Raw genomic sequence first — 19523 nt, 5'->3', positions numbered from 1 at the left:
CCTGGCAGAGAGCCTGGGGCCGGATCTGAGTGCAGCATGAGCCATCCTATAGAAGCGTGGATGGGCCAACGTGGTACAGAATCATAGAATCGTTAAGGTTGGAAAGGACCTCTGAGATCATCGAGTCCAACCGTTAACCTGACCGCCTGGTCCACCTCTAAACCCTGTCCCTAGGCGCCACATCCACACGTTTTTTGAATACTCCCAGGGACGGTGATTGCACCGCTTCCCTGGACAGCCTGTGCCAATGCCTGATGGCACGGAGGTGCTTTTGAGCCTCCGATGGTAATAAAACATCGGGCTGGCACCCAGGGCAGATGTGAAAGCAGCATCGACAGGCCTACAGTGTAAGCAATAAAACATGAAATATGGATGGAGCATGATTTCGAAGCTTGGGGGTTAGAGGGCAGAAGCGCAGGTGAGGGCGCCGGGGCTCTCAGAGAGACGGCCACCGGACCAGAATGTCCTGGTCCCTCTGTCAGCAGGAGTTTGGTACCGCCATGCCTCCCCAATTCCCGGCCTCATCCTCCCTCTGCAACACATCCCCTGCTTACAGAGCAGGCAAGGAAGTCTTTACATTGCAGGAGCAGGAGGAGAAAAGGCACTGAGCTACAGACAGCCCGAGAGGGAAGCAGGACACCATACCATCCTCACAGGAGGGCTGTACGGGCAGCATGCAAGGCGTGCTTGTGAGACGGGTGACTTTAGATTGGATATTAGGGAAAATTTCTTCACCAAAAGGACTGTCAGGCCCTGGCACAGGCTGCCCAGGGCAGTGGTTGAGTCCCCAGCCCTGGAGGTATTTAAAAGACGTGTAGATGTGGTGCTTAGGGACGTGGTTTAGTGGTGGGCTTGGCAGTGCTGGGTTAACGGTTGGGCTCGATGAGCTGAAGGGTCTTTTCCAACCTAAACAATTCTGTGATTCTATGAGGCCATTCAGGGAGCTCTGGGAGCACAGAGCCTCGTCTGGTCCCTACCAACCTGCCAGCGCACAGCCCCTCTCCATTGAGAGAGGCGAGGGGATGCCGAGCACCCGCCCGCGAGGCGGGGACGGCACAGCGCCACCCGCCAGCCCCTGCGGCACCCGGCACTCCCGGCCGAGCCCTGGAAACCGGCTGGGCTGGGAAAGGAGCACCTGGCTCCCACGACCCCGCTGCCGATGGGGAAGCAGGGGACGGGTGGTGGGCGAGAGCTGGCGGGGCCCCGCGTGCCAGGGCAGTGCCACGGGTGGGGATGTGTTTGCAGATATAAATCACCGTTGGGAGCAATGCGGAAGAGCGAGGGAACGGGCTCTGCGCCGCGCCAAGCCGGCGATTAAATATTTACCTTAGCCGGTTGTGTTTGCCAGTGATGGATCGACGTTTCCAGGGAGGAGCTCGCTTTTGTTCAAACACAGAGCAGGGCCCTCGCCAGTGCCCGGCAGGAGACGGGGCCACCAACAGCGCTGGTCCCTGGGGACACTGTCCCAACCGGCATGACCACAGCTCCTGCAGCAGCGGCACAGTAAAGAGACACTTACAAGGCTCGCGTTTGGGGGGGAACAAACCAGGTTTAATCTCTGGGAGGTGAAGGAAGAAACCAAAAGGACCCTGGGGGCTGCCCCGGCCCCTGCAGAGACGTGGGGGTCACGGCACCTGCCGGGGCCCGAAGTGCGAAGTGCAAAGTACAAACGCAGCATTTCGAGTGCTGATCACAGAGCAGAAACGCGTCTTTCTGCCACAGGAGCGCATGTGAGTGTGCCTAGGTGAGGCTTGTATTAAAAAGTGAGCTACAAAAGGCTTTAAAAAGTGAGCCTGTCCCCAAATAAATAAACAAACCACTGACTCATGCCCGTGCTCTGTGCCTCGGTGCCTGGCCGCACTGAGGTCCCTCGTGCTGGGGGCTGTCACCAGCACCCCGCGCCCACCTCGCCATCCCACCCTGGGGCTGCTGGTCTGCGAGGGGCCACCCGGAGAGACGCTGAAATGCTTTCGGCTGTGCCTGGCCCCGTGGGAGACCTCTCCCCAGAGCCCTGTGGGGCATGGTGTCCCCAGGGCTGGGCTGGGGCAGGAGCACAGGGTCCCCAAGCCCTGTCTGAAGGGGACAGGGACCTTTCCCAGCAGCTGTACACGGCGACGCTGGGTGGGAGCCGGGGACAGTCGCTGGGAGAGAGCGAGCAGTGTCCTCGTGCCCATGAGGACCTGCCCAGCTCCCACACGGGGACACGCTTTGGGTCCCTCTGCGTCCCGGCAGCCGCCCCACTCCCTGTGGTGCCGGTGCTCTCTGCTGCCAGCCCACGGGCAGGGAGCACTCGCCGGGGCAGCACCCAGTCCCACGTCCCCGCGGCAGCAAGGGGACCTACTGGCCAGTGCTGCTACGTGCCCAGGGGCAGGAATGTGACGTTGCCCTCCGTGTCCAGGCACAGCCCCTGGCTGCCCTCGGGCCCCAGCACCGAGCGTCCGCTGCCACCGCCATCCTTCGGTAGCGTCCCCTCCAGCGCCCGACGGTTGTCCACATCCCTGGGGCGGGTGACAGGCGAGTCCCGGTTCCCGGGGCCCAGTGACAGGTGCTCGGTGTCAGCCAACTCCGAGTCATCTGTGGCTGGTGTCTTGGAGCCGCTGTTGTCCTCATCCAAGGGGCTCTCGGTCCCCTCCAGCTCCGTGTCCGACTCACCCTCCTCCTCCTCCTCCAGCGTCAGCTCAAACTGGAACTTGTCGGTGGTGGCAGGGGACACTCCAGGTCCCTCAGGTGGTGGGGATGGGCTGCGCGGGATCACGCTCTGGTACCATTCCCGATTGTCCTCCAGCGTGTCCAGGATCTCCTGGGCATCGGGGTGCACCAGGTCGGCCCACGTCTCCCACAGCGGGTGGGCGATGAAGTCAATGAAGCCCACCTGGAGGAAGGCAGAGCTGAGCCCCCAGCCTGGCCCTGCGGCCCCCCACCCCGGCCCCACGCCGCTGCCCCACCTGGGACTTCTCCACGGAGGCAGTGTGTTTGTCACACATGGGGCTGATCTCCATCCCCTTCTCCCGCTCCCGGTCACCTTGGCGGAAGAACTCCACCATGATGCGGTCGGTCCATTGCCGGTACAGCTCCAGTGGCTTCGTGGGGTTGCTGAGGTCGGCGCAGTGCACCATGTTCTGCAGGACCTGCGGACACAGCCACGGCATCGCTTACCCAACATGTTTTGTCCCCCAGGGCCACCACCCCTGTGCCAGGAACCCCCTTGGCCATGGCCACCTGGGGTTGGGAGGGGCGGTGGCACCAAACAGGACATCCCGGCAGCCCTGGCCAGAGCCAGGACCTATGCCTGCAACGCCAGGAAGGTTTCCCCACCCGCGCCCACCTGGATCCGGTCAGAGTAGTTGTCCAGCAGCAGCACCCCCAGACTGGTCACCTTCTTGGTCTCCACCATGGTTTTCAAATCCGCCAGCAGATTCATGTGCTTGGACATGTCCGTGGCCAGCACCTGGGCAGAGCAAGCCAGGAACGGGGCTCAGCCTGACCCCACCACAAAGTCCCCCAGCCCACCCTGGGGTGGTCCGGGCCCTCCCGTACCATGTCGATGACCATTTTGCGGAGTGACTGCCTCTGCTTCTTGCTCAGGTTTTGGAAGATGTCGCAGTTCTCCTCCTGGAGAAGCTTGAAGCCCACGGCCAGGTGGTGGTTCTCCAGCACCGAGGCGTCGTTGTACATCAGCGCCAGCTCTGAGTCTGTGAGACGGCACCGGTCACCCTGGGGTGGCTCCTGGACACCAGGGCACCCCATGCCCCCCCAGCTCCATCCTTGCACCCCAGCTCACTGGTGTTGATGAGGAACTGGTTGGAGACACCAGGGTGGTCAACATCATGGATGGCACTGGCAAAGATGGCAGCCATGATCTCCAGGTCTGTGAAGACAGCCTAGGAGTGGTGGAAAAAGGCATTGCAGATGTGTTATGGCCCTGCCAGACACACTTGGTGGCCTCAGTGGCCTTGGGTGACCAGGGCTCACCTCCAGCGCGGGCGTGGAGAGGAGGACATGGGTGGACTGAGCCACATCGGCAGCGTGGATGTTGTTGTGATAGGCCACATCGGCGTGGTAGTGGTCCTCCAGCGTCAGCATGTAGGTGATGAAGGTGTTGACGGGGATGCGGAAGGTCTTCATCAGGTCACGCTCCTGCGGGGAGGTGGGAGGTGGCTCATCCCCATCTGGGCATGAGGACAGGGACATCCCGTTGGGATGCTCACCTGGAAGATGCTGTACATGATGACCGTCAGCGGGTGGTTGCCTGAGTACTCGGCAACTTTAAACACGTTGAGCCCCCACTTGTTGATGTTCTCCAGTTCCTGGGAACCAGAGGGACAGAGGTCCATGCAGGGCCAGTGCCAGGGACCCCACGGCCGGCTGGCTCACCCACACTGGGGCCCACCTTGGCCAGCAGCTCTTCCTGGTCCGTCCGCACCCCGAAGCGGGGAATGCCGGCGGCGGCGAGGCTGGAGCCGTGCGTGAGCTTCCTGACGCCGCTGATCTGGGACATGGGACGCTTCCTCCGCTCCTTCTCCTTGTCCTTGGCCAGCGCCGAGGGGATCTCCACCTCATGCTGCTTGTCTGGGCCGGCACGGGGGGCCGTGAGCAGGGGGGAGTCTGATCCGCCCCTGTCATCCCCCCCCCCCCCATCACACTGATGACATCAGCTGGCACAGATAACACCGCGATGCCCTGGCAACGGGGGGCTGCATGGGGGATGCTCAGCACCTTCCCTCCCTGGCTCTGCACGGGGCCACCCACCTGCCGTGGGACCCAGACCCTGCCCTGGACGCCCCCCAGGGCCACAACAGCCCCAGTGCACCAGTGTGCACCAGTACACACCAGTGCTCCCAGCCAAAAGGCTGTGACACCCCCAAAGCAGCACATCCCACGGGGACACCCCCCCCCATTTAATTTCTTTGCAAAAAGCAAGCGGGCCCAGCCGCTGGCACTGTCCCCGTGGGCACCCAGTGCCATGAGGTGCCACAGGATTCGCGCCCAGGTCCCTGCGGGTACGAAGCCCACCCTGCTGCCAGCAGAGAGGTGACACCAGGCGGTGTCCCCAGGGGGGTCCTCACCCAGGAAGGTGCTGGAGATGTACTCAGAGACCTGGTTCCCCGAGCGGCTGGTCTCCGAGAGGTGCGTCAGCTCCCGGCTCAGCATCCTTTTGAACTGCAGGCAGCAGGCAGGGCTCAGTGGTGCGGGGGGCAGGCAGGACCCTGGGCTGCCCATCCCGGGGGGCTCTGTGGTGCAGGGGTCTCTGTGCCCCCCCAGGGTGATGGGGGGGCTCCGTGCCAGGGACCCTTACCTTGTTGGAGGCCATCTCGCTGACCGAGTGCCTGGTCTGCAGCGTCTCCAGTTGGTCCAGGCACCAGTCCAGCTCCTCCAGGGTCTCCCGCGAGAGCTTCTGGTGGGCATCCTCTGCTGGGGGCACCCGCGGGCTTGGCAAGGGACCTGCCGACGGCACGGCGACCCAGCACGGCGGCACATGCAGGATCCCGGCCGTGGCACCCCAAGCCCTGGCAGGTGGCTGTGCCGCACTGAGCTCGGGGGCTCACCGGCTCGGCTGCTCACATCCCCCCCTGAGTGAGGTGCCCGGGGGCACAGGGGGATGCAGGGGACCGGCCAGGGCCAGCATCTGGGGTCAAGCATGCCTAGGCAGCAGGGCTCAGCCCCATCACACCATCCCCGTCGCATGGCAGCCCCGGCACACCGGCATGCCACGCCGTCCCCGCAGGGTGACAGCCAGCCCTGGGGCAGCCAGGCTCCCGCGGGGCCCCGCTCGCCGCCGGGGTTTTATTAATGGAAGGTTTGACGTCAATGGGAGCCTTTCCACCGCCGCCGCGGCGCGAAGGGCAGCCAGGCGGGAGGAGCTGCTGAAAACCAGACATGGATCCCAAAGGGCAAAGCCGCAGCTCTGCCCCAGCCGGGGGGGCCTTGCTGCACCCCCCAGGGCCCAGCAGGACCCATCCCCAGGGATACAGCGACAGCCAGCTCGTCCCAAAAGCATCCCCCCCATCTTCCCCCCCGGCACTCACCGGCGAGGCTGGCCTTGCTCCCGGAGGGCAGGCTGCTGCTCGATGCTCGCCTGCGAAATATGGGGGGCTGAGCGGCCAGGACCCCCAGGGCGGTGCCCCCCCCTTGCCATGGGTTGGAGTCTCCCACCCAGGCGAGACCCTCACCATCCCACGGTCGACTCACTTGATGCCGGCACGGTCCTGGAGGTGGGTCAGGTTGCTCCGGACGGTGCGGAGGCTGGCCAGGACCTGGGGGGTGAGAGGGGGCTGGGGCCGGGTGGACCCCCCCGGGACACCCACCCCGGTGCTGGGTGCAGGGCTGTGTCCCCTCCTTGCCGGGGCGCGGGGACAGCACCTACCTGGGCGAACGGCGTGACGATCATGTCTTCTCCGTGCCTGTGGGAGCAAAGGGAGCGTGAGCCTCAGGGAGGGGAGCGGGGGTCCCAGGGCACTCGGGGCGGGGGACACTCACAGGTCACTGGCGATGGAGGAGTTGCGGGACATGGCCTTCGGGGACAGGTCGTAGTCGCTGTCGGAGCGGTAGAGGAAGGACTCGCGGCGCTGGCCATGGGGGAAGGTGCCTTGCAGGACCAGCCCCGCTCCCGGGCTGGCCTGGGGGTCCAGCACGCCACGGCCCGGGGGGCCATTCTCCAGGTCGAAGCTGCGAGGGGAGAGGGGACAAGGCTGTCATGGGGTGGGTGGCCTGGGGACCTCAGCCCACAGGAGCAGGGGCACAGCCCAGGGGACACTGCCAGGTTTGCCAGGTTCTCCATGCCACCGTCCTGCTCAGCCCAGCACACCCTGGCTCGGTGGCACCAGCCACCGCCCAGCCTGGCCCCGCCAGCTCCTTCACCCCAGTGCTGAGAACGGGCACAACTCAGTGCACGTGGACCCCCTCAGCACCCTGCCAGCACAGTGGGGTCCGGGACTGGGGACACTGGCTAGCGAAGGCAGGTTGTCCCATGTCACCCAGGTGGGACAGGACCTCCTGCCCTGAAGCTCCCGGCTCCAGAGACCCCAGGCACGGCTCCTGCCCGTCCTGTCCCCGTCCCCAGTGCCGCGGTCTCCGATTGCCCCAAGTCCTCGAAAGCCCCAAAGCATCCACAGGGCTCAGGGCTCTGTGTCCCATGGGGGGGACAATGTCCTGGACACGCCACGGAGCCAGAGGACACCAAAGGACAGAAACTGCTGGGGAAGCCAAGCCCTGGCCCTCAGGGACACGCTGGTGGTGGCCCCAGGGACACCCCAACCAGAGCCACCTAGCAGCCGTGCGGGTCCATGGGCGGACAGGGGACACAGGGACAGTGACCCTGCAGTGTCCCTATGGTGGCCACGGCCACCTCACCCCCCTCCTGCTCCGCTGGCCCCGGGGTCATGGGAAAGGCTGCGCACAGGGACACTGCGAGGGCCACCCGGCGCCTGTCCCCTCCCGCAGCCGCCACCACTGCAGGGACGGGGATGAGCCACCCTACAGCACCGGGTGAACTGGGAAAGCACGGGTGCCACCGGGGCCACCCCAGTCCCCGTCGCACCGCTGGGAGCTCGGCACCTACCCGATGCAGGAGTGCCTCCGGGACGGGCACCGGCTGCCCGGCAGCATCTCCCTGCTCCGGCAGCACCGCCAGCAGCCCCGGTCCCTGCGGCGTGGCCGTCCCCAGCAGCGGCAGTGCTGGCCAGGCACCGCGTCATGCCGTCCCGCAGCCCCTTGTTTTCCTGCCTCTGCTTCGCGTCCCCAATGGTACCAGGGACACAAAGCCGCATTGTGGCTCCGCCGGCCTCGCGGGTGATACCCGCGTCTGTTCCTGGCCCTGTGCCACCACCTCTGACCCCGCTGCCACCCCAGGGGACAGCCCCGAGTCCCCAGGCTGGGCAGGGGGGACACAAGCTCCCGCCGTGGGGCTGGTGCCGAATTCAACCCCCTCGTTTCGGTGACGGGCTGTCGGCATTAATAACCACCGAGCGGTGCCGGGTGGCAGGGGGAGCCAGGGGCTGCTATAAATAGATGCTGTTGCTGCTGAGGAGGGATCTGCTGATCCCCATGGCGCCCGCGCAGGTGGGGCAGGCACCCACCAGCACCCCGGGGCGCGGGCAGGGCGGCACCCCAAAACAAACCCTACATAGCCCCAATGCCGGGGGGGGCACAGCGAGGTGCCACAGTGGGTGCTTTGGTGCCTTGCTGTGCTGGGAAAAGCCCCTCTCCCCTCCCTGCCTCGCTCCCCGCCGTGGGGCTGACACCCTTTGCACCTGGAGGGTCCCTGCCTGGCCATCGCTGCAATGAGTGCGTCCGTGCTCAGCCATGCTCGGCCAGCGGCTCCCCCCGCCCGGCTCAGCCCCCCCGGCTGTGCGGTGACCCCCGCTGTCCCCTGCTTATCCCCTACGTCCTCATGGGCCCACAGCCCTGGGGACGTGCCACAGCACTGGGGGGGGTCCACAGTGACCCCGTCCCGGCAGCACAGCCCAGTGCCTCCTCCCGCCCTCCCAGGGCCGAGCGCGGCCCCTCGCCGGGGACCTGCCAGCGTCCCCCCCTTACCAGAGGGGATGCGCCACGGTGAAGCGCCGCTGCAGGCGAATGCTCTGGTTCATCAGGAGCTTCCTGAAGAGGACGGGGGAATTGCAGGGGGAATTGCGGGGGGAATTGCGGGGGGATGCTGCCGGCGAAGTCCCCGGCGAGCGGTGCGTGGTGGGCAGCATGGCACGGCTCAGGGACCCCCGGCACGGCGGCGGCGGTGACGGCGAGGCCACGCTGCCCGCCGGTGCGGAGCAGGAAGCGTGCGGCTGTCCCAGCCCCGGCCCCGGCAGCCCCGGGAAACTTTCCATCCCCCTCCCGCCCGAGCCTGGGAAATTAAACAACTGTCTGGCTCCGGCAGCCGGCACACGGAGTGGGTCTCCACCGGCTGCGCTGGCCCAGTGTGCGCCCGGCTGCCTAGGCATGTGGCCCCTTGCTGGCCCCGTGCCACCGGCCACCCTACTGTCCCCAAGGCGGCAGCTGCTCCCGCAAGGGCAGGGGTGCTCTGCCCGGACACATGGCGAAATGCCATGCTGAGCCCCCAGCGGCCACGACATACGGGACGGCTGTGCCACGGTGCCACCGAGGCACATGGCTGGGTCTGGAGCGTCCCGGAGACACGGTGTGGACACGCCATGGTGCCACTGAGGGACACAGCCAAGCCTGGAGCATCCTGGGCACATGATGTGGCCATGCCACAGTGCCGCCGAGGGACACAGCCAAGCCTGGAGCATCCCGGACAGGCGGTGTGGACACACCACGGTGCCACCAAGGGACCTGTGAGAGCCAAACTCACCCCAGGGCTCCCATCGTGCCCCCAGCCCCTCCTCGCTGCCCGGCGTGGGGCCATGCCTGGCGGGGACAGGGAGGAGCAGGATGAGGCCCGGCCGGTGGCGGTGGCACCTGTGGGGGAGCCTCTGGCCCGGCCGTGTGAGATGGGGACCCCGAAAGCCACCAGAGGGGGGTCTTGGTGGAAGCGTCCCCCCTCACTTCCAAGGGACTGCGAGCACAATCATGGGGACATCAGGGCGGAGGGACAGAGGGACATCAGGGGACGGTGGGGCGGGGGCAGAGCCGGCCCCCCCGGGCTGCCTGGCAGCCAGCAGCCCCTGGGACAGCCGGAGCTGGGCAGGACCGGCCACAGGACAGCCAGTCCCAGTCCCCAGGACAGCCAGTCCCTGTCCCCTCCCGGGCTGCGGCTGTCCCCGCCGGACACGTGTCTGTGTAGGGGGTGGACGGTGAGTGACACTGGAGCCAGGTCCCTCACCCGTGCCAGCCCCATGCTGTCCCCAAGCTGGGGACAGGCACGGGGGGGGACGACACACGGGGAATGGCCCAAAAATAACCCTGCAGCAGCGCGGCCGGGACTGAGCCACAGCGGGGGGGGACCGAGGTCACCCCCGGGCAGGGCCAGGCCTCCCCTGCGGTGGCACCCGGCTGGGACAGGGGATGGGGACAAGGGGGGGTGAGGAGGATGAGGACAAGGGGATGGGGACAGGGATTGGGGAGGGGGTGACGGGGTTGGGGATGATGGGGATGGAGGGGACGGAGGGGACGGGGATGGGGACAGGGTGGTGGGGATGGAGGTGACAGGGACGGGGGTGATGGGGACAGAAGGGACGGAGGGGACAGGGATGGGGACAGGGTGGTGGGGATGGAGGTGACAGGGACGGGGGTGATGGGGATGGAGGTGACGGAGGGGACAGGGATGGGGACAGGGTGGTGGGGATGGAGGTGACAGGGACGGGGGTGATGGGGATGGAGGCGACGGAGGGGACAGGGATGGGGACAGGGTGGTGGGGATGGAGGTGACAGGGACAGGGGTGATGGGGACAGAAGGGACGGAGGGGACGGGGATGGGGACAGGGTGGTGGGGATGGAGGTGACAGGGACGGGGGTGATGGGGATGGAGGGGACGGAGATGGGGACAGGGTGGGGGGGATGGGGGGGACAGGGACGGGGGGGATGGGGATGGAGGTGACGGGGACAGACGGCGATCGGGACAGACATCCCGGAGCCAGAGCAACGGGGACGGTGACAGAGGGGTTTGTCCCCAGCCCAGCGGTGCCGCAGCAGCCGCTGGCACCGGGTGCTCTGCCGGTGCCGGTGCCGCTCCCCGGTGCCGGTGCCTCTCCCCGGTGCCGCTGTCCGCCCGCCGGTGCTGAAACCGGGAGCGGCACCGACGGCAGCTCCCCGTCCTGTAACCCCATCCCGGTGCCACCGGGGTGAGCAAACCCCCCCTCTCCCCCCGTTTCGCTCTTACCGGGGGGGCTCGGACTCGTCGCCGCTGCTGGGGCCGCTCTCCTCGATGGTGAAGACCACCCGGGCGCCCTCGGGCTCGGGGCCGCGGGCCGCCTCCGCCAACCGGCAGCCCAAGGGCGGCAGCAACGGGCTCCCGGAGAAACGCCGGCGAACGGCGCCCACCGCCGCTCCCGGTACCGATCCCGACGGGGCGGCTTCGGCAGCGTCGCGGCAACGCTGCGAGGAAACGGGGCGGCGGTGAGGGGCGCGGGTACCGGTACCGGGGAGCTCCGCAGGGCGCTGCTCCCGGGGCGCTGCCCGCTGTCCGTGTGTCCGTCCGTGTGTGTGTGTCCCCCCCCCGCCGTACGGGGGTCCCTCCCCCGGGGCAGCCCCCCCCTCCCGCCGTCACCGGGCGCCGGTAGCGCGCGGGCGCCCCCTGCTGGGCTCGGTGCGGCGCCGCACCCCGGGGGCACCGGCGGTGGGGAGGGCACGGGGCCAAGGGCACAGCCGGTGCACCGGGAGCGGCTCGGCCCGCAGTGCACGGAGCCGCCGGGACACCCCCCCCCGCCTTCGCCCCCGCCGCCACCGGAGGGGACCCCCCGCCCCCCCGGGACCCCGCCGGAAAAACCCCCGGAGCCGGCGCGCAATTACGCAGAGGTGAATAATAATTAACCGCCCATTAAGGGGATAATTAACTCCCGCTGAACGTCGCCATCCCGGTTATTGCTGCCCGGGGGCCCGGCGGCCGGGACGTTCGTACCGGGGACACCCCCCCCAGCTGGGGACACCCCCTCGCCCCCCCGGTGCCCCCCGGTGCCGGTCCCGGTCTCACCTCCGCGCCGAGGAAGGGCAGCGCCGTCCGGCTCCGTCGCATCGCCGTCCCTGCGGGGGGGAGCTCCGGGAGCCGCGGCCGGTGGGGGCTCAGCGGCGGGGACCCCCCCAGCCCGGGGCCGCCCGGGGGCCGGGACACGCGGGTTCCTCCCGCCCGTGATTTATGGGCGCTGGATCTCGGCCGTGGCGGCTGAGACCGAGCTCAGCCCCCGCCTCGGGTTTCAGGGCCCCGCCCTGGCCCCCCCCGGGACAGCCCCCCCCCCCCCCCGTCCCCGTCCCCGGTGTCCCCGGTGCCCCCGAGGGCTGGACGAGGACGGGGCCACCCGGGGGACGTGGGCCCGAGGCCACGCGGATGGCCCCCGGCCCGCAGCACCCGCCAAGCCGTGCACCCGCCCGCGCCACGTTAATGATCAACCACGAGCACCCGTTACCCACTGTCCCCGGGGAAGCGGGGCGCACCGGGGGCTGCCCAGCCGGTTGCGCCCGCAGAGGCCCCCCGTCCCCCGAGGCTGAGCCCCCCATGCCCCGGCCGGCACCGGGAGCAGCCTCGGCCCAAGCCCGGGGGATGCCGAGCCCCGGCACGGGGGTCCCCGCTGCCGCCAGCCCCCTGCCCTCGCCCGCAGCCCCTTACCAGCACCCGGTCCTCGCGGTGCACCGCGGTCCTCGCAGCGTGCCGCGGCCTCGGCCGAGTGCAGCGGAGCAGAAGGAAGGCGACGTGCGTGCCTGGCCGCGCGCTCCCTCCCATCCCACCCCGCCGGGGAGGCTGCGCGGCCCCCACCACCCTGCACCCACCCTGCCCAGCCTGGGGGCACCCTGGGGCCTCCAGCCCGGTGCAGGGCACCCCGAAAGCAGTCGGGGCCTCCCCCAGGACCGGGGGTTTTCCCCGGGGAGGGTGCAGAGCGCACGGCAGATGGGAAACCAGAGCCAAAGCAGCAGCTTCTTTATTCGGCAGCGTGGGCAGCCCGGGGGGGCCGTGGCAGGGGGTCACCTGGGTGGGTAGTGGGTGATGGGGGACCTCTCCGTCACCTTGCTCTAGAGGAGAGAGAAAGAGCAGGGTGAGCACCTGCAGCCCAGCCCTGCTCCCCCCCGTGGCCCCCTGGCCCCCCACGCACCATAGGCACCTCGTCCAGGTGGCGGAAGCGGGGGGTCCCGCGCCGGCACAGCCGCACCAGCAGCACCGCTGCTCCCCCCGCCAGCACGCAGATGAAGAGGCAGATGATGACGACCAGGCCGGGGCTGGGTTTGGCAAGGAGCTGCTCTGTGGGGGCAAGACGGGCACCCGTTACCCCCCCAGCACTGCCGAGCCTTGTGCCCAGCCTCCGAGCACCACGGCGGCTCTTGGGGGCCCGAGACCAGCTCCAGCTCCCCCCCCGCTGCCATCCCACCCCTCGCAGACCCAGCACCCGGCTCCTGTGTCACCTCCACCCGCCAGGGACCAGCCCGGGACCCTCCCACCCTCCCTGGCCGGGGTCCCACGATCCAAAGGCTGGAGGACAGAGGGGGGGCTCTCAACATCCCCCCCAAGTAGGACGGGGCAGCCCAGGGGGGCTCTGGGCTCACCCAGGGACCTGCACCCCTGAGCCCCCCTACCCCATCCTGCCAGCACAGCCCCCGAGCGGGGGGTCCAGGGGGGAAATGGGGCTGCTGCCCATGGCTGTGGGCAGGCCTGGGGCTCGTGGTTCCCAGCCTGGCTCTCACCTGAGCTGCCAGCTGCGGTGCCGGTGCCGATGGCCGGTGTCGTTCCGGAGCTGGCGGCCAAGGTGCTGCTGGGATCCGGGCTCACAGTGGGCGCAGGAGAGCTGGGAGCAGGAGCGGGGCTGGGGGACCTGGGCGAGGACGGGGCTGGCGCTGCCGTTGAGCTGGGTGGATGCCCCGTGGCTGGGGAGCTGGGCATGGCCGGGTGGGACGGAGACGGTGCCGTGGTCGTGTTGGATGGAGACGTCGGAGGTGTCGGAGGTGCTGCTGAGCCGGTTATCCCGGAGGGAGATGATGCCATGGGTGGGTCGGATGAAGATGTAGGTGCTGCTGGAGCCGATGTTGCAGCTCTGTCAGGTAAAGCTGTGGGCACCACTGAGCCCAGTGTCCTGGACGGAGACGCTGCCGTGGTTGGGTTGGGTGGAGGTGTTGCAGGTGCCGCTGCGCTCGCTTTGCTGGATGGAGAAGACGCTGCAGCTGAGCCAGACGGAGGCACGCTGGCCATCCCTGAGTCAGAGCTGGATGGGGACACATTCGGTGTCCCCGAGCTGGCGGCTGTGGGTGTGCTGGATGGAGATGGTGACATGGCTGTCCCCGAGCTGTGTAGAGATGCCATGCTGTTGGTATCGGCGCCATGTCCTGTCTCTAAAGCGTGGAGGAGAGAGCTGGTCAGCCGGGACGCGGCAGGGCCCTGGCAGGGGCAGGCAGGGTCCCGGGGAGGGCAGTGGCGCCTGCCCCGGCTCCCAGCCTCGCAGGGCTCATTTTCCAGGTGGTTTCATCATACACAGAGGACCAGAAAACCAGGATTTAGCCACTATCAGATCCCAGAAATCCAGGGTCGGGAAGAACGTCCCAAGCCATCGTGGCATGGGCACAGTGCCACAGGGATGAGCAGAGCGGCACGGTGGTGGTGGCCATGTGCCACGGCACAGGGACACGTGCCAGACCGGCCTTCGTGGCACCCACCGGACACCCCTGGGCCGGCCCATGAAGGGGGCGCCACCGTGGTCACGTGGGACCTCGCAGCGTTTGCCGGGCACCAACGGCAGTGCCCTTATCCGCCTGTTTGCACAAGAGGAGGAGCTGGCCCAGCCCAGCTCCACGAGGGACACCGGAGCAAAATGCCCTACGGCAGAGCCGGCACCCAGTGCCAGCACCCAGGGGGGCCAGCGTGGCTGGGTGCTGAGGGTCCCCACAGCCACCAGGCCCTCCGGAATGGGCCGTTCCCACCCAGCTGCCACCCTATGCCGGGATGGCGGCGAGCCCAGGGCCGAGCACCCAGCGTTGGGTGCCAGCTTCCGTGCTGAGACGCGCGAGCCGAGGCACCCCGGGGTGCAGAAGGGGCTGCTGGGGGTCCAGGCTGGAAACGGGGGGGCCACAGTGCAGCGCGGCCCACGGCGGCACAGGGTACCGGGGCCCTTTGCCCCCAGAGTGCCAAGGCAGTGCCAGAGCACCCACGCCACCGCGAGCACCAGCCGGCCCAGCCGGTTTGGCAGCACCAGGGCCGCATCCTGCCCCACGGTGCTGTCAGCTGCGGGAGGGGCAGGGTGCTCGCCTCCAGCCTGGCGAGCCCCCGGGGGGACCGTCCCCAGCGGCCTCCCGGGACCCCCAGCAGCGGGTGCAGCCCACCCCCGTGCCCCCAGCTGCCCCGGGCAGGGCTGGATCCGGCCCCGCTGCAACTCCCGGGGCTGGGTTTAGCGGGCAAGGACCCCCGGAGCTCCCCAGCCCCGGGGGGGGCACACGGACCCCCCCAGCGCCCGGTGGCCCCACCGAGCGTACACCGAGCCCGTCAGTGCGGAGCACGGGGGAGCACACGGACACACACGCCCCCCCCGTACCCCCGGCCCCCTCCCGGTGCCCGGTGCTGCAGAGCTGGGCGGTAGGAAGCCACAAACCCACTCCCCGGTACTGCGGGGTGTGCAGACCCCAAGTGCCCCCAGGACCCCACGGGGACCCCCGGGACGCACGGACCCTCCCCGGTGCCCCCCATCCCCCGGTCTCCCCCGGTGCCCCCGGCTCCCCGGTACCTGCAGCGAGCAGAGCAGAGACGCAGCAGAGCAGCAGGCGGAGCGCGCCCCGGGCCATCCCGCCGCCGCCCCGGGCCCCGCCGCCGCCGCCTTTATCCGCCCCGGGGGAGGCGGGGGCGACCCCGCCCGCGGCTCCCTCTGCCGGCACCGGCCCGCGCCGCACCCCGGGACCCCGGGAGGAGCCCCCCTGCCCTGCCCGTGCCTCTGTTTCCCCTGAGCCCCCCCGCCCCCGGACCGGGAGCCTCCCCGGGGGAGGACAAGGGTCCGGGCTGGGGAGACGGGGACACGGGGGTGGGGGGGCGCGGGCACACAGAGCGATGGGGCCGTGGGGACAAAGGGATCTGGGGACAGGGAGACATCGGGGTGCAGGGACTTGGGGGTGTCGGGACACAGGGACTTGGGGACACGGGGACCTGGGGACTTGGGGACAAAGGGATCTGGGGACACGGAGACATTGGGGTGCGGGGACTTGGGGGTGTCAGGACACAGGGACGGGGGCACACAGGGACGCGGGGACAAAGGGATCTGGGGACACAGAGACACGGGGATGAGGGGACTTGGGAACATGGAGATGCAGGGACTTGGGGACACAGGGATCTGGGCACACAGGGATGTGGGGACCTGGGGATGTGGGGACTTGGGGACAAAGGGATCTGGGTACACGGAGATATCGGGGTGCGGGGACTTGGGGACGTCAGGACACAGGGACTTGGGGACACGGGGACCTGGGGACAAAGGGATCTGGGGACACGGAGACATTGGGATGCAGGAACACAGGGACTTGGGCACACAGGGATGTGGGGACATGGGGACAAAGGGATCTGGGTACACGGAGATATCGGGGTGCGAGGACTTGGGGATGTCAGGGCACAGGGACGTGGGGACACAGGGACCTGGGGACACAGAGACACGGGGATGAGGGGACTTGGGGACATGGAGATGCAGGGACTTGGGGACACAAGGATCTGGGCACACAGGGATGTGGGGACCTGGGGACAAAGAGACATGGGGATGTGGGGAACTTGGGGACATGAGGACAAAGGGATCTGGAGACATGGGGTGCAGGGACAAAGGGATCTGGGCACACAGGGACGCGGGGACACAGGGACGCTGGACCCACTGCTGGCGGCAGCCGTGGGGCTGTGCTGGCTCTGCCGCAGGGAGCGGGGGACGCCCTGTCCGTCTCCGTGCCGGAGCAGCACATCCGGGGCGCAGCACGGCCGCGCCAGGACGGGGCCGCTTCCGCGCGGCGGGGAAGGGCGCTTCCTCCCTGCAAACCGCAGCCGGCCCAGCACGGCACCGGGTCCCCGGGGAGGCCATGCTCCCCCCACGGCAGGGCCCCAGCGTGCCGGGCTCCCCGCCAGCCCCCCAGGAGCGGGGCGATCCTTGGTGTTGGCACGTTACGGCACGGCTCGGCACGGAACAGGCCAGGGCAGCCAGGCCAACCCTCCTGCCGTCGGTGCCGCCGTCCCCAAACGCTCCGGGGACAGAGCGCCTGTCCCTCGGGTGCTGCTCTGTGGGACGGAGCTGGGACCAGGCCTCGCAGGTGGGGGACGAGGAGGAGGAGCGATGGCGGTGCCGGGAAGCCAAGGCCTGGTGCCGAAGCCCAGGGAGGAGCCGCGGAGGCCCAGCCTCGCTGTCTGCCCTGGCAGGGCCCAGCGGGGCAACCCCGGGGTGCCAGGAGGTGACCCCGCCATGGCGGCACCAGCCCCCCCCGGGGTCTGGCAGGACGAGGGCCGGGACGGAGCCACGGCCGGGTTCCCCCCACCGCCTCCCCACCCGCGGGGACCCCCCCCCCCCCCCACTCCCCCAAGGGAGCCCCGGTAACCCCAGCACCCCCCTACCCAAGGGAGCCCCCCAGCACCCCCCGGAGTAACCCCACAGTCCCCCCGGCACCCCCATCCCTCCCCTCCGACCCCCGGCACCCCCAAACCCCCCCCGCCGCCTCCCGCCCCAAGATGGCAGCCGGCCGCGCCGCTTCCTGCCCGCGCCGCCGCGCCAGGCCCCGCCGGGGCCCGTCCGTCCCCCCCCGCCCCACCACCTCCGTTCTCCCCCGGCGCAGCAGACAGCGAGAGGCCGGTCTCCGTGTGGCGGGGTTTTACTGGGGCCTCCGACTGGAATGTCTCGGGGGCCCGGCGGGATCCGTCCGGGCTTTTCCCCCCCTCCCCTCAGTCCGTTTAGCGGGGCGGGAGGCCCCCTCGGGAGCCCCGTCCTCTCCCTCCCCTCACACCCGCGGTCCCTCAGTCCGGGCCGCCCCCTCAGTCCGGGCTCCCCCCTCAGTCCGGGCCCGGGGAGCGGGAGGGGAAGCCCCTCGGTCCCCCGTGGGCTCAGTAAGCCGGCACCTGGTGCTGGTGCTGGGGCAGGAGCTGGCAGCCGCTGTTGACGTGGCTGAGGACCTTCTGCTTGAGCTGGGCGACCTGCTCCCGGAGCAGGCTGGCGGTGGAGGCCAGCTCCGTGTTCTGGCTCTTCAGGCTCTTCACCTTCTCCTCCAGGCGGGAGATCCGCTCCAGCTTCCTCTTGCGGCACTTGGAGGCGGCGATACGGTTCCTCAGCCGTTTGCGTTCCGCCTTGATACGCTCCTGCGTGTCCATGTCGATGGGGGAGAGCGGCGGGCTCTCCCCGAAGCTCGACACCTCCGGGACGATCTGAGGTTCGTCCTTTAAGGGCGGAGGAGGCGGCGGGGGGAGCCGCGGAGGCGGCGCCGCGAAGGGGCCGGGGTCGGCGGCGTAGCTGACCGCCGGGTAGCTGCTGAGGTTGGCGTACACCGGCGGCTCCGGGGCCAGGCCGGCGGCGGGCAGCTCGCCCGCTCCTCCGCTGCCGCCGCCGCCGCCTCCTCCTCCGCCGCCGCCTCCGCCGCCGCCGCTCCCCGCCGCGCCGCCGCCCAGCTGGTTCTGCTTGTGCAAGTCCTCCAGCGCCTTCACGAAACCCTCGGCGAACTCCTGCTCCTCGGAGGCGGCCGCTTTGGGGTAGAGGAACTGCCCGCTGGTCGGCGTGGTGGTCACCAGCCCGTTGGACTGGATGATGAGCCGCTCCAGCTCGGGGGACGCCAGCTTCAGCAGACCCAGCTCGGCCGAGCCCAGCAACCCCGCCGCTTCACCGCTCGTCGCACCCGGTGCTTTCAAAGCCGCCGCCACCTGCTCCGGTAACGCCATCCCGAGCGCGTCCTTCTTCATCATGCTGCCGCCGGGGAAGGGCAGGAGGAGCCCGCTGCTACCGGAGGACGGGGCGAAGCCGCTGCCGAGGCCGCTCAACACATCATCATGGTAGAAGGGTGTTTCCATCCTCCTCCCCCGCCCGGCTGCGGGGGAAAGCGGGGGGCCGGGGCGGGGGGGAAGGGAAGGAACGGGGCTGAAGCGCTGGGGCCGGGGGGAGGGGAGGGCGGGGGAGGCGCCGCCGCCGCCGCGCACCGGCCGCGGCCCCGCTCTCGCGCGCGCGCACACACGCGTCTGCCGCCGCCGCGGCCCCCGCGCCGCTTTAAATACGCGGCGCCGCCGCGGTGACCTCACCGCGCCGGGCCCCCATTGGCTGCAGATGACGTCCTCGCCCGACGTCATTTGCATAAGGGGGAGGGGCCTCCGCCCCGGGGAGGCGGCGCCACGCCCACTCCTGGCCCCGCGCCGTCGCCGGGACGACCGGCGGGTAAACGGGACAACAGCGCGAGGGCCCCTGGGATGACGTCAGGGCGGGGGAGGGGCGGTCACGTGGACGCCGCCGCCGCGCGCCCCGCCGGGGCTGATGGGCACAAAGGGAGGGGCGGGCCCCGGGAGCGAGCAGCGGGCAGCGTCTGTAAACGCGCCGGGCCGGGCCGCGGGGCCTCGGCGGGAGCGGCCGGGCCGTGCCCTGCCCTGCGTGGGGTGAACCGGGCCGGCGGTTGCACCGGCGGCGGCGCTGGACGGTGCCCGGGCACACCGGGAGCTGCCCGCCCCGGTTGGGCCGCGGCGCCGCGCGTGCCCCCGGCACCTCCTCTGTCACACCGCGTCCCCCCTCCCCGGCACCGCAGCCCCGACGTTCGCCGCCGGCGGCACCGGGGACGGCGGGGTTTGCCCGGCCAGCGCCGTTGCGCGCCACCATCGCGTGGCGGGCGGCCAACCGCGGTGCATTGTGGGGTTGCGCCATCGCCAGCTCCGGCCTGCTCCGGTTGGGCCCGGCGCCGCGGCACGGCGGGTCAACCGGGCCTGGACCCCCGGGCCCCCGCTCCGCCGGCAGCGGGGAAGGAGT

At 69.7% G+C, this 19523-nt stretch overlaps 3 protein-coding genes across 7 annotated transcripts; all 3 read right to left on the bottom strand.

The window, feature by feature from the left end:
• Nucleotides 1-1499: 1499 nt before the first annotated feature.
• On the bottom strand, nucleotides 1500-12282 carry PDE4C (phosphodiesterase 4C). 5 transcript variants are annotated; one of them, XM_087769450.1, is made up of 18 exons: nucleotides 12215-12282; nucleotides 11585-11634; nucleotides 10775-10989; nucleotides 8536-8598; nucleotides 6478-6666; nucleotides 6365-6401; nucleotides 6190-6254; nucleotides 6027-6076; nucleotides 5297-5412; nucleotides 5067-5160; nucleotides 4391-4569; nucleotides 4209-4307; nucleotides 3973-4137; nucleotides 3782-3881; nucleotides 3538-3692; nucleotides 3326-3448; nucleotides 2946-3128; nucleotides 1500-2872 (listed from the first exon to the last, which is right to left on the bottom strand). In XM_087769450.1, the coding sequence occupies exons 2-18, from the start codon at nucleotides 11624-11626 to the stop codon at nucleotides 2354-2356; spliced, it is 2394 nt and encodes a 797-aa protein (XP_087625576.1). In that variant the 5' UTR covers nucleotides 11627-11634; nucleotides 12215-12282; the 3' UTR covers nucleotides 1500-2353. The 5 variants fall into 5 exon arrangements, with proteins under 5 accessions (XP_087625576.1, XP_087625574.1, XP_087625573.1 ...); XM_087769448.1 differs by lacking the exon at nucleotides 8536-8598; XM_087769447.1 differs by lacking the exons at nucleotides 10775-10989; nucleotides 11585-11634; nucleotides 12215-12282 and having other exon boundaries at nucleotides 8536-9256.
• Nucleotides 12283-12506: 224 nt separating this feature from the next.
• On the bottom strand, nucleotides 12507-15509 carry LOC104018775 (uncharacterized). Its single transcript, XM_087769467.1, has 4 exons — nucleotides 15306-15509; nucleotides 13282-13923; nucleotides 12696-12841; nucleotides 12507-12615 (listed from the first exon to the last, which is right to left on the bottom strand). Exons 1-4 carry the CDS (start codon nucleotides 15361-15363, stop codon nucleotides 12568-12570), a joined length of 894 nt encoding a protein of 297 aa, XP_087625593.1. The 5' UTR covers nucleotides 15364-15509; the 3' UTR covers nucleotides 12507-12567.
• Nucleotides 15510-17387: 1878 nt separating this feature from the next.
• Nucleotides 17388-18720, bottom strand: JUND (JunD proto-oncogene, AP-1 transcription factor subunit). The gene has a single exon (XM_087769463.1). It carries the CDS (start codon nucleotides 18584-18586, stop codon nucleotides 17633-17635), a length of 954 nt encoding a protein of 317 aa, XP_087625589.1. The 5' UTR covers nucleotides 18587-18720; the 3' UTR covers nucleotides 17388-17632.
• Nucleotides 18721-19523: the final 803 nt, after the last annotated feature.

The sequence above is a fragment of the Nipponia nippon genome, unplaced genomic scaffold (assembly GCF_047370975.1).
Source record: "Nipponia nippon isolate SJK-2023a ecotype South Korea unplaced genomic scaffold, ASM4737097v1 scaffold_31, whole genome shotgun sequence".
Taxonomy (NCBI): Eukaryota; Metazoa; Chordata; class Aves; order Pelecaniformes; family Threskiornithidae; genus Nipponia; species Nipponia nippon.
This window is presented reverse-complemented; position numbering and strand designations above follow the sequence as displayed.

What these genes read in the sequence shown, in the direction of transcription:
- PDE4C (XM_087769447.1), bottom strand. Translation starts at nt 9,245, where the DNA reads ATGCTCCAGGCTTGGCTGTGTCCCTCGGCGGCACTGTGGCATGGCCAC. An exon ending in ACCGTGGCGCATCCCCTCTG is followed by an intron (nt 6,667 to 8,535) that starts GTAAGGGGGGGA and finishes CTCCCCTCGCAG; the next exon opens with CTTCGACCTGGAGAATGGCC. An exon ending in TCCTCCATCGCCAGTGACCT is followed by an intron (nt 6,402 to 6,477) that starts GTGAGTGTCCCC and finishes TTGCTCCCACAG; the next exon opens with GCACGGAGAAGACATGATCG.
- LOC104018775 (XM_087769467.1), bottom strand. Translation starts at nt 15,363, where the DNA reads ATGGCCCGGGGCGCGCTCCGCCTGCTGCTCTGCTGCGTCTCTGCTCTG. An exon ending in CTCTGCTCTGCTCGCTGCAG is followed by an intron (nt 13,924 to 15,305) that starts GTACCGGGGAGC and finishes TCCACGCTTTAG; the next exon opens with AGACAGGACATGGCGCCGAT. An exon ending in ACCTGGACGAGGTGCCTATG is followed by an intron (nt 12,616 to 12,695) that starts GTGCGTGGGGGG and finishes TCTCTCCTCTAG; the next exon opens with AGCAAGGTGACGGAGAGGTC.
- JUND (XM_087769463.1), bottom strand. Translation starts at nt 18,586, where the DNA reads ATGGAAACACCCTTCTACCATGATGATGTGTTGAGCGGCCTCGGCAGC.